General features: G+C 41.6%; 1 protein-coding gene across 9 annotated transcripts in view; it reads left to right on the top strand.

The window, feature by feature from the left end:
• HECW1 (HECT, C2 and WW domain containing E3 ubiquitin protein ligase 1) overlaps window positions 1-13,991 on the top strand; it is a 463,589-nt gene that overhangs the window by 341,339 nt on the left and 108,259 nt on the right. For all 9 annotated transcript variants that reach the window (XM_067042890.1, XM_067042895.1, XM_067042893.1 and 6 more), the window contains 2 exons: window positions 10,211-10,353; window positions 13,402-13,502. In XM_067042890.1, coding sequence (XP_066898991.1) covers window positions 10,211-10,353; window positions 13,402-13,502 — 244 coding nt within the window. The remainder of the gene's footprint in view (window positions 1-10,210; window positions 10,354-13,401; window positions 13,503-13,991) is intronic.

Raw genomic sequence — 13,991 nt, forward strand, 5'->3', positions numbered from 1 at the left:
TCAAGGTTGCTTTGGCATTTGGGTTCTTTTGTGTTTCCATACAAATTTTAACATTTTTTTGTTCTAGATCTGAAAAAAAAAAAAATTGCCATTGGTAATTTGACAGGGATTGCACTGAATCTGTAGATTGCCTTGGGTAGTAAAGTCATTTTGACAATATTGATTCTTCCAATCCAAGAACATGGTATATCTCTCCACCTGTTTGTTTTATCTTTGATTTCTTTCATCAGTGCCTTATAGAACAGGTCTTTTGCCTCCTTAGGTAGGTTTATTCCTAGGTATTTTATTCTTTGTGATGCAATGGTAAAAGGGATTGTTTCCTTAATTTCTCTTTCTGGTCTTTCATTGTTAGTGTATAGAAATACAACAGATTTCTATGTATTAATTTTGAATTCTTCAGCTTTACCAAATTCATTGATAAGCTCTAGTAGTTTTCTGGTAGCATCTTTAGGATTTTCTACATATAGTATCCTGTCATCTCCAAACAGTGACAGTTTTACTTCTTCATTTGCAGTTTGCATTCCTTTTATTTATTTTTCTTCTCTGATTCCTGTGGCAGGGACTTCCAAATCTATGTTGACTAAAAGTAGCAGTAGTGGATATCCTTGTCTTGTTCCTGATCTTAGGGTAAATGCTTTCAGCTTTTCACTGTTGAGTATGGTGTTATCTGTGGGTTTGTCATGTATGGCCTTTATTATGTTGAGGTATGTTCCCTCTATGCCCACCTTCTGGAGAGCTTTTGTCATAAATGGTGTTGAATTTTGTCAAAAGCTTTTTTCTGTATCGAGATGATCATATGGTTTTTATTCTTCAATATGTTAATGTGGTGTATCACACTGATTGATTTGTGGATATTGAAAAATTCTTATATCCCAGGGATAAATCCCAATTGATCATGGTGTATGATCCTTTTAATATATTGTTGGATTCAGTTTGCTGGTATTTTGTTGAGGATTTTTGTGTCTATGTTCATCAGTGATATTGGCCTGTAATTTTCTTTTTCTTTTGTTTTGTGGTATCTTTGGCTTTGGTTCAGGATGATGGCGGCCTCATAGAGTGAGTTTGGGAATACTCCTTCCTCTGCAATTTTTTGGAATAGTTTCAGAAGGATAGGTGTTAACTCTTCTCTAAATATTTGATAGAATTCTCCTGTGAAGCCATCTGGTCCTGTACTTTTGTTTGTTGGGAGGTTTTTTTTTTTTTTTTTTTTTTTTTGTGGTATGCGGGCCTCACTGTTGTGGCCTCTCCCGTTGTGGAGCACAGGCTCCGGACGCTCAGGCTCAGCGGCCATGGCTCACGGGCCCAGCGGCTCCGCGGCATGTGGGATCTTCCCGGACCAGGGCACGAACCCGTGTCCCCTGCATCAGCAGGCGGATTCTCAACCACTGCGCCACCAGGGAAGCCCTGTTGGGAGTTTTTTAATCACTGTTTTAATTTCAGTATTTTTGATTGGTCTGTTCATATTTTCTATTTCTATTAAAATCTAGTACTTAGATTTTTCTGCCAGAACAATAACTAAAATGGCTTGGGCACTGATGGTGCAATCTATCATTCATAGAGAGTGCATCTTAGATTACACACAAGCTTGTATTATATTCCACTTTTGCAGCATCAATATGTGACTTCTGGTGGAAATACCTACAGGAGTAGCCAGTCACTGATTCCCTCTCTTGTCAATGTTCATTTCCATATTCAAATTACACATTTCTGTGTGCATCCTTATTAACCACAAGAAAATAAATAACGTGATAAGAACTATAGAGGAGATATGGAAACAGAAGAAAAAACAGCTGTCTCTGTTGGTGGTTCCCAAAGTCAGAAAAGGCTTCACAGAAGAAATTTTATTTGAATGGGTGTTTAAAGGATGAGTAGGAGTTTGGCATGGCCAGGAAGTTGGGAAAGAACAACTTCTAGGAAAATAGTAAGTCTGTGAAAATGTGTGAAAGAAAATGAGGTTGCCAGGGAATGAGTATAAGTGAAGGTGGAAAGATGGGCAGGAACCAAATGCATCATTGGGAAATTTGGATTTCATCCCGTGAGTGAGAAAAAAAATCAGGCGAATTTATTCTGCAAGAGAATGAAAGGATCAAATCTGTGTTTCAGAGACATAACTTTACTGGCCACTGTAAGAGAGAAGCTGGAGACTGGGAGAACAGTTAGAAGGTTATTCCATGGGCAGGGAATGACACTGGCCAGTGGCAGCAGAAGTGGGGAGGAGAGAACGGACTGTAGAGAGTTTAGATTCAATGACTAGATTGGATATAGGCTCCTAAAGGTACAAAGAACATGCAGGGCTGACCAAGGTATGCAGTTGAGGAACTGTACAGTGAAGATGACAATTTACCAACAAAGCCTGTGCAGACAGTGCTTCTTCTCTGTTAGGGGTACTATAAAGTAGACGTAGGAAGGTTGATTAAGTTGCTTATGATCACACAGCAAATTTTGGTCTTCTTGGTTTTCAATCTAGTAATCTAATCCTATTCCTTTTTTACAGGCATTGAAATGAATCATCTTCAGAAGCAAAAGACTTAGAGATATAGATGTGGTCCCCAACCTTTTTGACACCTGGGATTGGTTTCGTGGAACACAATTTTTCCATGGACCAGGGAGGGAGGGGCATGGTTTTGGGATGATTCAAGTGCGTTACATTTATTGTGCACTTTACTTCTATTATTATTATGTTGTAATATATAATGAAATAATTATACAACTCACCATAATGCTGGCAGAAGGTGGAGCTCAGGCAGTAATGCGAGCGATGGGGAGCGGCTGTAAATACAGATGAAGCTTCACTCACTCACCTGCTGTTCACCTCCTACTGTGCAGCCCAGTTCCTAACAGGCCACAGACCGGTATTGGTATGTGGCCTGGGGGTTAGGGACGCCTGTGGTTAAGAATATGGATATAGATACAGATGTAGATAGAATACATGTATGTAGTAAGTATAATACATACTTTTGTATTTGATATATTTTATATATAATATATAAGTATATAACATTACATATTTACAAGCACACACCTGCAGACCTTGTTTCCCACTCTGCCAAGCCTAAATCTTGGCCTAATTTTGCCACAGCAGTGCCTGCAAATAAAATTAATAATATTCTTTTCTGTGGCTGAGTTTTCTCAGTGCCTGATATGGAGATGGTGGAGGCCCAGTCAAGACCAGTTCCCTTGTTCTTATGCATAGGAAGAAATGTAAACTTTCCATATACCACAGATTTGTAAGAGCAGCCTTTATTATTCAAAGCAGTTAGATTCTCTGCAGATACAAGGCTCATATCTCAGCAGGATTCTGGCATGTCCTTCCTGGGGTAGAGTCAGGCTTTGCACTGCTTGCGGGGGTAGGTCTCCTATGCCCAGAGTCCAAGAGCATCACCTCTTAATATAAAACCCTGTGACATTGCTAGTGAGAGAGAAAAACATTGCTCTTGATTCATTGATTGCTCTGCTAGTGAAGTTGTTTTCCTGTCTATTGTTATCCTTGACTTTAGGCAAGCGCTATTTTTGAGTATCATTTTTCAGCTCAGTGAATAGTGCCACCTGAATTGAAAGTCACATACCATGCAAGGTTCTAAGGAAGAGTAGCTGCAGTTTGCATGCTCCGTTTCCTTCCTTCCTGCTTTCCTTCTCCTTGGAGAACCTTTGCACAGGAAGCGCTAAACCTAGTCCATTTAACTTTCATTCGTAATGACTAATGGTGTTGGCCGAACGGCACCAGGCAGCCTCTTGTGAATGGAGTTGGTGTTTTATTTTCCCCTTACGTCTGCAAGAGAAGAGAGGCAAAACTAGATGCCCCTCTAACTGCGTATCATGACCTATTTCACACAACAGTTAGGACCACTCCTCCCCTACATCACCAGGCATCCGGTCTTGGCTTCGAGTTGGTATTCCTGCCTTACTCCTCAGCATCCTCCTACCTCTTCAAATGTAACGTGACCCAAAACAAGTCAACCATCCCTACCACTTTTCTCTTCTCAACCTTTCCCGACTTCCGTAAGTTTATGAGTGGACATAAATGAATCAACTGTACTTCTGCTCTCTCAGACTGGGATCATCTTTTCTCATACCTGCCCCTAAGTGCCTAAGTGAAAATACTTTCCAAATCATTTCTCTGAAACTTCCCACAACTATTTCTTCATGTTTGATTATAGTGTCCCCTCTCACACTGAGGTCCTTATTGTCTTGGCTACATCAAGGCACTAATGGGTCCCATTATTTACTCGGATACAACTCGTCCTTTCTACCTGTGGCAACGTCTTCCCTTTCTGCCCAAGACCAACCATTCTCCTGGATGATCACAGAGTCCACAGGAATGACCTAATTTCCTTGACATCGTCCATCCCATTCACCTTTACTTCCATTTATCACCAGCCATCCATTCCAATGCTTACACCTTCGATCATGTGAAAAGCTCGATCACAAGCTCCCCAGCTGTCTCTTTACAACCTAATATCCTTCCATAACCAACCCCTATCTCCATCACTCTGTACCTTCATTGCTTTGGGACATTCAGTCACTCAGCCCCTCTCTTCTACCTATTAATCCTCCGACATGCCCTCGATCTTGCAAATCCAGTCTTAGGAACTTGAGGTCTCTTCGTCTCCCACATGCCATGGCTCTCACTGACATTTAGCCAGTCCCCAAATCTGCCACCCCTTTCCTCCTTCCCTGCCAGGCTTCCTCCTCACTTCTCAGTTGTTTCACCTGGTCTGTCTGCCTCCTGGCCTGACCATCTATGGACACCTCCTCAGCACTACTACAGTGACTTCTCTAAGATGCACATCTGAGTGTGTCATTTGCATAATTCAGTTCCATTGTTCCCAGATGCCTTTGGGATAAGTCTAGGCTCTGTCCAGGAAGCTGTTTGTGAGCTGGATCCTGCTTATCTATCCAGTTTCCTCTCGTAACTTGACCCCTTCTATGATCCAGACGTAGTGAGGCACCCACATTTCCCAAAGGGACCCGTGCACTCTGTGAACTTCAGCCTTTTGCCAACAGTGTCCTCTCTCCCTGGAATGTTCCTCCCACACCTTCTGCATCCAGCTGATGCCTACTTAACTGCTATGACTTAGTTAAGGCCTCGCCTCCTCTGGGAAGTTGTCTCTACCTGTTCATTAGCCTTCTCCACACCACCATCGCCACCCCTTCTCTGTACCTGTCCATCAGGCTGAGCCTTTGGGGACTCTTACCATGGAACTTTCTGTTTTGTCATTGTCTACCTGCAGCATAAGACTACAAGCTTGTAGGGGCGTGGCCCTGTCACCAGCACCCAGCTCAGAGTCAGTGCTCAGGAGGTGTTTGTGAGTGAATAGGTAACCCTTCCCTTCTTCTGAGCCATTGGCTGCTTTATGACCAACATTCTCCTGATCTCTGCCTCACTTGCACATTATGGAACTGCTGCCATAGTTTAACCTAATTTCCAGTTGCATATTTCTTTTGGTTCTCGACTTTGTTTTTATTTCAGTAAGTTCAGTTTATGGAAATTCTGTTTATAGAAGATCTACCCCGGCTCTTTTCTGAAGGAAGATAGAATATAATAAATAAATCATCTTATTTCTGTAAGTGGCCTATTGAGTAACAATGCAAACTAAAATAAAGAGATACCGCCATATGTCGCAACACTAGTCTAACATCTCTCTGGAAAATTGAAGAAGGTAGGCCTACATGGGTGGTCCTCCTCAACAAGGGCAGTTTTGCCCCCAGGAGACATTGAGCAATGACTGGAGTCATTTTTGGTTGTCACAACTAGAGGGGTATTACTGGCATCTATTGGATAGAGGCCCACTACCGTCTACTGCTATTCGTAAGAATGCCAAGACCAAAAAACTAAATATTATTATTAAAAAATAAATATTAAATTTAATAGTACTACTAAGCTGGGATTTGAAGACTATATTATCAATCACTGGGCTAAATATTCAGGCCACAGAGGAAGATTTCGATTTGATCTAAGAAATATTTTTATAACAATGAGATTATTCGATGTTAAAATTGATTATTACTGTGGGAACTGTGATTCTGCACTCTGGTTGCATGGTAGGGTAATCTGTGAAGCTAGAAACACAACCAGTGCCCAGATCTACCCCCAAGGGAATCTAATTTAATCAGTCAAGGATGGGATCCAGTAATGGGTATTTTTGTTAAAGCTCCCCAGATGATTCTAATGGGAGCCAGGGCTAAGTACCAATGGCCCAAAGCAAAAGTAAGAGTCCCACAACCTGTGCTGAAACAAAACCAAAAGGAGGCTTGATGCTGTAAGAATACTGCATGTGTCATTCCAGCTCATGCCCCGGCATTGGGCCTCGTACAGCTTTCTTCCCCATTGTTGCCAGCTATAAGAGGACTGACGGTTGGTTCCGCAAGTGCAGCCAAGAAAGAAAATTCAGAATTTAATGTTCTAATGGAAAGTTGACTTATGGAACTTTACTCTCTGATCCTCAAGACACTAGGAGTTCCTTTATCTAGGATAGTTTCATGACTTATGCAGAGATAAGGAGCCATTGATTGATTGATTGGTCCAAGCATGGAGTACAGTTACCCTTAGATGCTCTCAAGCAAGAGGAGGAGGATGAAGTGGGAAATGGCCAGACTTCCAATCCCTAAGGATCCAGGATTGGCTTTTTCATTTGCCGCATTGATTTCTTTCACAGGTGAACTAGGATGCAAGGTGACAGAAGTCCACAAAGAGCGGGGGCTTGGATCAATAATGCATCTTTTTTTAAATCCTTTGCAGATATAGGTCACAGATTTTTCTTCTGACCGTTAACCAGGCCAATTCTCTGGATAGAAAGACAGAGTGGGCATTCGTAGTAGGAGAACTGTAGCTTTTGTCTCTGCACTAGGCATTTGAACCTGGCTTACGGATACGACAAACACTTGTATAGACTTACTGGTTGTTAAGGACCAGCTTAACAACGACCTTAATAAGGTCGTAGATTTGAAAGAAGTCCAATAATTAAAGAGTCAAAAGGAGAAGGAAATATTAGAGGATGGGGCAGGTAGAATCTGGATAGACCAGGAATGGAGAGGAAAAGATGCAGTTTAATCTTACACAACATGAACCTTCTTTTCCTAGTCTACAGTTGAAGATGCTGAGGTTCAGTGAGGTCATGCATGAGAGAGTCAAGAACTTAGACGTGCAGATCGAGGCAAAAAAGCCAAGTCCACCTCACTCTGCAAGTTCTTCAGGGGCTCAAAGTAAGAGCCAGGTCAGCAGCCAGACAAAATTCATCACCCTGGCCTCAGACTCACAGGTGCAAATAGCTTGCTCAGGAATAGGCAGACTTTTCTATTTTTAGAGCTGCTCACTGGTTCTTAAAAGAACCTGACCTGTATAGCACAGGGAACTCTACTCGAGTTCTGTCATAACCTATATGGGAAAAGAATCTGAAAGAGAATGGAGATATAGATATATATATCTGATTCACTTTGCTGTACACCTGAAACTAACACAACATTGTAAGTCAACTATACTCCAATAAAATTGTTTTTTAAAAAAGAAGAACCTGACCTAGCTGGAAGTTTACATGAACTCCAGTAACCATGGCATGGAAGTAAGAGCCTGGTGGCGAGGGGTTGATACCAGCCATGAAGGGGTGGATTTGTGAAGAGAGGCTGAGAAGGAAGTCTTTGTGGAGGGAGGAAAAGAACTCAGGATTTACCACCAAGTTGCAGAGAACGCCTTAGTAAGCTGACTTCCGTGTCCCATGCAGGCTGCTAGCGCCAGAAATACTCTTGTTTTAATAAAGGTGATTACGTTTTTCATTATAAAAATAATCCATGTTCATCACAGAAAGAAATAGGTGGGGGACATCATCTTACTTGGTAAAGCAACTGCTGTTGAAATTTGTTGTCATTCTTTCTAGTCTTTTTTCTATTCATTTCATTCACATTATTGTGATCCTAAGCTACATGTTCCTTGCTCTTGTCACTTAGCACTGGAAAATAAGCATTTTCTATCTTATTGTCATTTCATGTGTTATAAGTGTAATTGCATATTTAGGTATAATCATAATATAAATTATTGTAATTTAGAAAATTATAAAGTCTTCTGTCATATGCATATACTACAATGTGCCTAGCCTCTGGTTGAGCTTTTAGGTTAGGAGATCCATGACAGTACACTTCAGAATGGAATTACTAGGCAGAAGAAATGGAAGTTTGGGACCTGAGATAGTTTAGGGAGCCTGGATGCTCACAGGCCTTCTTAGAGGAGAATCAAACCAATCCCTGGGTTCGAGCCTCAAGCTCAGCATGTCCGTAAATTCAGTTTTGTCAGTACCAAAAATGCTTGGTTCTTAGGAAGTATATGGCTATTAAGTAAAACTAATTGGTCATGGAAACTAGAAGCACCATATGGAAGGAGGGTGTGGAAGCCATTATTGCTGTTTGCCAAATATTTCTGTTCTCCATCTCCCAGACATACGGTAGGATCATACTTCCTATTCCCTGTGGGTGGCTGGGGTGTGTGTCTAGTTGTGATGAAGACTTGGGTTTGAAAGTGAATACTCGTTTGCAGGAGGAAAACCCTCCCGAGTTCTCTTTCCTGCTGTCGCTGTGGCTGGCAGTGTTTGAGCGTGTGTCTGCTCCATCAGTCTGGCTGCCTGAGTGACTAATGAGCAGAACCCTCTACCAGCCCACAATGACAGCGTGAGCAAGGAAAACGCTTTGCTACCTACCGTAAGTCACTGAGACGTGGATTTGGGGTGGTTACTGCAGCCCACACAGACTGGTATGGAGGGGATATTAACATCGGTACGCCTGACATATTTAACCTCTGAAATCAACTAAAGTGAAAAGAATGCTGTTAGGAATTAATCAGAACAAAAGAAAATAGTTATATATTTCAGCTGTTTCACAACCCTCAATTAAGGGTACTATAACTTTTAATCAACTCCGCCCTCCCAGAGAGTCTGAGCTGGGCAATGAAAATATTTTCCTCTCTCTCCTTTTCTACACTTATTGGTAGCCAAGCCAACTTATGCTGATCACAGTTGCCTTTAATTGTCGTCGCCTTTATTTTAAAAGCCCTACAGTATGCTATTTAAAAAATGAACAGTTGACAACAGAAGGAAAAAGATCTGCTTTCTCCCCCCCACCAACCCCACCATGAGCCCACATCCTCAAGTTCAGTTTGGATTGTACCCTCCAGGCATTTTCCCTGCAATTCAAAATACAAACGGAATCCCACTCTTCGCATTTTTCTACATCTTGCCTTTTTTCACTTAATTTGTCAGGTATCGTTTCATGTCAGAACATATTTATTTACCTATTTCTTTTGAATGACAGCAGAGTTCTCTGTTTCAAAAATTTACCATCCTTCATTTAGCTGGTTTCCTATTGGTAGGCGTATTTTAAATCTTTCCAGCCTTTTGTAATTGTTAATAATGCTCTGTTGAACATCCTTATAAAAAATATGTATTTTGCACACTTGTGCAGGTTAATCCAGAGGGGAAATTCCCAGAAGTAGAATTCTGGGTTGAAGGGAATTTGTAGTTTAAATGCCAAAAAATATTACCAGTTCCCTTCCCAAGGGTCCAATCAATTTGCATTTCCATCAATACAGTGTGAGAGTTCTTGTCCCTTCCCACTTTCCAGAAGGCAGTGTATGATCAAACTTTTAAAAATCTCTGCCATTATATCATGAAAAAAAAGATATTGCATTGTTGAATTGAAGGGCATTTCCTTAATTATAGGTGAGTTTTGCTTGTTCTTTCTTTAAGTGTGTTGATACCTTCAGTCAAGTGTGGTGAGGCCTGGGTAGCATTCTTTCCCTTTAAAATGAGTTGATTTTATTTTTTGAATCTCCAAGAATAACCTTATTTTTAGGGAATTCCCTGGCAGTCCGGTGGTTAGAACTCCGCACTTCCACTGCAGGGGGCACGGGTTCGATCCCTGGTCAGGGAACTAAGATCCTGCAAGCCAAGTGGCCAAAAAAAAAAAAATAGAAAAGGACCTTATTTTTAAGCACTGCGAAGACATCTCATTGTGACCATTATTCATTTATTGAATAAACAGGGTTCACAGCATTTCTAAAACCTTGAGATATATAGATAGAGATAGGTTGAGATAGATAGATAGATAGATAGATAGAGATATTGCTGCTGGGGTGTTTGACAATGACATCATTCAAAGCAGATGGACTGGGGACTGGCCAGCCCTCTCACCTTGCAATTAATTGACGCCACATGTTTTTTCATTGCAGCAATTCAGCTTTGTGTCCTTGCCCACTGATGTGCTGGAAATTGAGGTGAAGGACAAGTTTGCCAAGAGCCGCCCCATCATCAAGCGCTTCTTGGGAAAGCTGTCGATGCCCGTTCAGAGACTCCTGGAAAGACATGCCATAGGGTAAACCTTGACCAAGAGCTCAGTATCACTAGGCAACAGCCAGCAGGCCAGGCCCAAGGGAGGCAACAATACAGGCTCATAGAGACTTGAACTGAAAAGGTGGTGCTGTATTTCCTTGGCTTCTCCCATTAATTATGTTGTTGAGCTACAACATTTAATTAAACAGACCCTTCCCTTTCCCCTAGTTTGTGTACCACTGGTTACTTATGCAAGAGAGTAAAAATTCCTAAGACACTATAGTAAAAGAAGCCCTAATGCAAGCATTTTTTCTGTACAGGTAGAAATTAAAATTTGTTTTACTACGAAGGATAACATTTCATTCACATGCCTGTCTTATGTGTAGGATTTAATCATTTGTGACATTTCCATAACAAGATAAAATGCTGGGTTACTAGACCAGAGCGCCTTAGAAAACACTAGTATTTATAGAAAATGCTAGATAATATGTATGAAATTTTAAAAGCGTGAATCCTTATGGTGCAACCACAATTATGTTGCCTGCATAGTTCAGTTGTATATGAGAATATGTTTCTGCGTTTTGTATCTTCTACATTCATGTCCATTCAGGATTCTCATTAAACTCTGACCAGATACATAATATGTATTTCCGTAGGTAATGGCAACTATATTTGAAAAAACTAACTCTCTGGTCATAGATATGCCTCAATGCAATACTTAGAATGATATCAAAGGAATGAGGAAAATTACGCAGAATTTCCAAGGGTCTTAATTTAAAGCTCTTTGGATTTTCAGAAGGACTTTGGAATCACTCACAGTTATCATAAGGACATGTAATCAGAACCTGATAGCATGTGGGCAGCTGTGTGCACATAGACACGTGTTAATTCTCAAGCCAAATGAAGTTGACATTTACATAGCTACAGTCGTGTGTCAAACAAGGTGTTTGCATTTTCCACTCAAACAAACAAACAAACAAAAATATACATAAAGAACGTAAAGCTGTCTGTGGCACATAGGGACTAAATGATTCCAAACTGTTCATTTTTAAAATAGCAAACTGTATACCTTTTAAAATAAAGGCAGCTCATGGGACTTCCCAGGCTGTCCAGTGGTTAGGACTCCCGCTTCCACTGCACAGGGCGTGGGTTCCATCCCTGGTCAGGGAACTAAGAACCCCCCCGTGCCATGCTGTGCGACCAAAAAAAAAAAAAAAAAATTTCTAAAATAAAGCTCAGAAAGCTCCCTCGATCCCTTGGCCTGTAACATCGCAGCCCTCAGCTCTCTGCCTCCCTCAAGTCCTCTACCCACGCCTGCCTCAGCCTCACATTGGAAATATCACCGCTGCCTTGAGCCCTTTATGCAGTGCTCCTGCCTCATGCCCCCAGCTGGATGTAAGCCATTTATGCATTACCTGCTGTGTGTCACCAGCAGCACTTTTTACATGGGAGAGGCTCAAAATATATTTGTTGATAAAGTGAGTGGAAAGCAAAGGAAAGAAAAACGTGGAAAACAAATGCAAAGCGTGATCGATTTAATTTTTGTCTCACACTGTCTGATGGTCTTTAGGCCTCCTCTGGTTCCAGCGAGGTTTGGGGTTCAGGATCTCTTGTGGTCGTAGTAGACCTACCTCATAATATTGACCAAGGCCCATGTCAATCTTGTAGCTCATTCTGTTTTCCCTGCATATGATGCTTTCTTTAATGGGCTTCCTAGAAACTCTACGCATGAAACCAGGGCTTCCCAAATAGAAATACTAAGTCAGTGGATCACTGGGATATATGTTGTTTCATAATGCTGGTGCTTTCTAGGAAGAAACATTAAAACATTACCAGCCAGTGACTTATCTTTTTATTTGAATGTCACAAATGAATAAATGGAGTGAATACAGAATTATCTAAGTAACAACTGGTTTGGGAATATGTCTTTGTTATTATTGGATAAAGTGGATTTGTTCATTTCTGAATATCCCAAGGTAATCACTCTTCCTATTTAGGCAAAGGTAGGGGACCATGTACTCTCCTGAAGCTGCATTGTTGATGAAACTATGATAGCAAAGTTTCGGGTTGATTTCTCCCTGGATAATTGCCTTCCTAGTAACTAAAAATTGCCTTGAGTAGGAAGAGGGAATGGTGCCAGAGTCCAGGGTGGAGTTTCAGAGTCTCTCTGTGGGACCCTGGAGTTGGTGTAATCGGAGGTCATGGGCCAGTGGACCCAGCCCACAAGTCTTGCTTTGCTCCATTCTGCAGCAGGTCCCTTTCTGAGCTACTCCACAGGGTCCCTGGTAACCAGGACAGCATCCTTCCATAGATATTAGAGATAGATAGGTAGGTAGGTAGGTAGGTAGGTAGGTAGATAGATAGATAGATAGATAGATAGATAGATAGATAGATATTGCAAGACATGCATCTGCTGCTGGCACTGTCTCTTATTAAGGGCATATTTGGAAAATATCAGCCTTCACAAGAAAAGCAAGCAAAGGATATCCATATCTTTTCTTTGTTCTTTTTTTCTCTAGAACACAGGTTGGCAAACTTTCTGTAAGGAGCCAGATAGTAAATATTTCAGGCTGCACAAGCCATATGGTTTCTGTCCCAACCATTCAGCTCTGCCATTGTAGCATGAAGTCAGCCCAGACAAGAAGTCAACTTAATAATAAGCAAGGCTGCATTCTAATAAAACTTTTATTTATGGAAACTGAAATTTGAATTTTGTATCATTTTCACATGTCACAAAATACTACTCTTCTTTTGCTTTTTTTTTCCAACTATTTAAAAATGTAAAAAGTTCATGGCCTTATGAAAACAAGTGATGGGCCAGATTTGGCCCATGGGCTGTAGAATACTCCTAAGCAGATCCCTGCTTAGGAGTATTCGATAAGGATTTTCTTGAAGGTTTTCATTGCTGTTGAGCAGATGTACTTTCCCATCTTTCCCTTAGGACCATCTCATATGTACCCGAGCAGATCACCACCTCCTAATAGCAGGGCTTGGGCTTGGCTGCTTCACCCACTGCCACAGAAAGCACACTGCGTGGTCTTTAGGAGGACAGGTATTGACCAGATCTGTGACGGTGCTTATTTCCTTCTAGGGACAGGGTGGTCAGCTACACACTTGGCCGCAGGCTTCCAACAGATCATGTGAGTGGACAGCTGCAATTCCGATTTGAGATCACCTCCTCCATCCACCCAGGTATTTTCAGCATGTACTTTCATGTTGTCCTAGCCGAGTGTCATAGCATGGCTCCTTTCCCCAAAATACAATAACCGTGTTTCTCTCCAGACATGTCCTAGGTTTTGTGGTTCTCTATCTGTCTTCTCCATTTGAGGCCTAGGAGCCAGTGATCTGTTCTGGAAGCCAGGTTGCTGTCCCCCTTTTAATGTTTTTTATTTTTATTGTTTGGCCACACCGCATGGCTCGCGGGATCTTAGTTCCCCGACCAGGGATCAAACCCGGGCCCCCTGCAGTGGAAGCGCGGAGTCCTAACCAGTGGACCTCCAGGGAAGTCTCTGCTGTCCCCTTGATTGAGAGGCTCCTCTTCATTCGTTGCCCCAAAGGTAGAGGGTTAGACACTCGAGTGGAAATTGACAAAGAGGCCAACGTGGGTTTGGAGCCATGTCTAATTTATCATTTTACTGCCAGCATCCACATAGGACTTGCTCAATAGATATTGAATCATTA

This window comes from Kogia breviceps, chromosome 9, assembly GCF_026419965.1.
Source record: "Kogia breviceps isolate mKogBre1 chromosome 9, mKogBre1 haplotype 1, whole genome shotgun sequence".
Lineage (NCBI taxonomy): Eukaryota > Metazoa > Chordata > Mammalia > Artiodactyla > Physeteridae > Kogia > Kogia breviceps.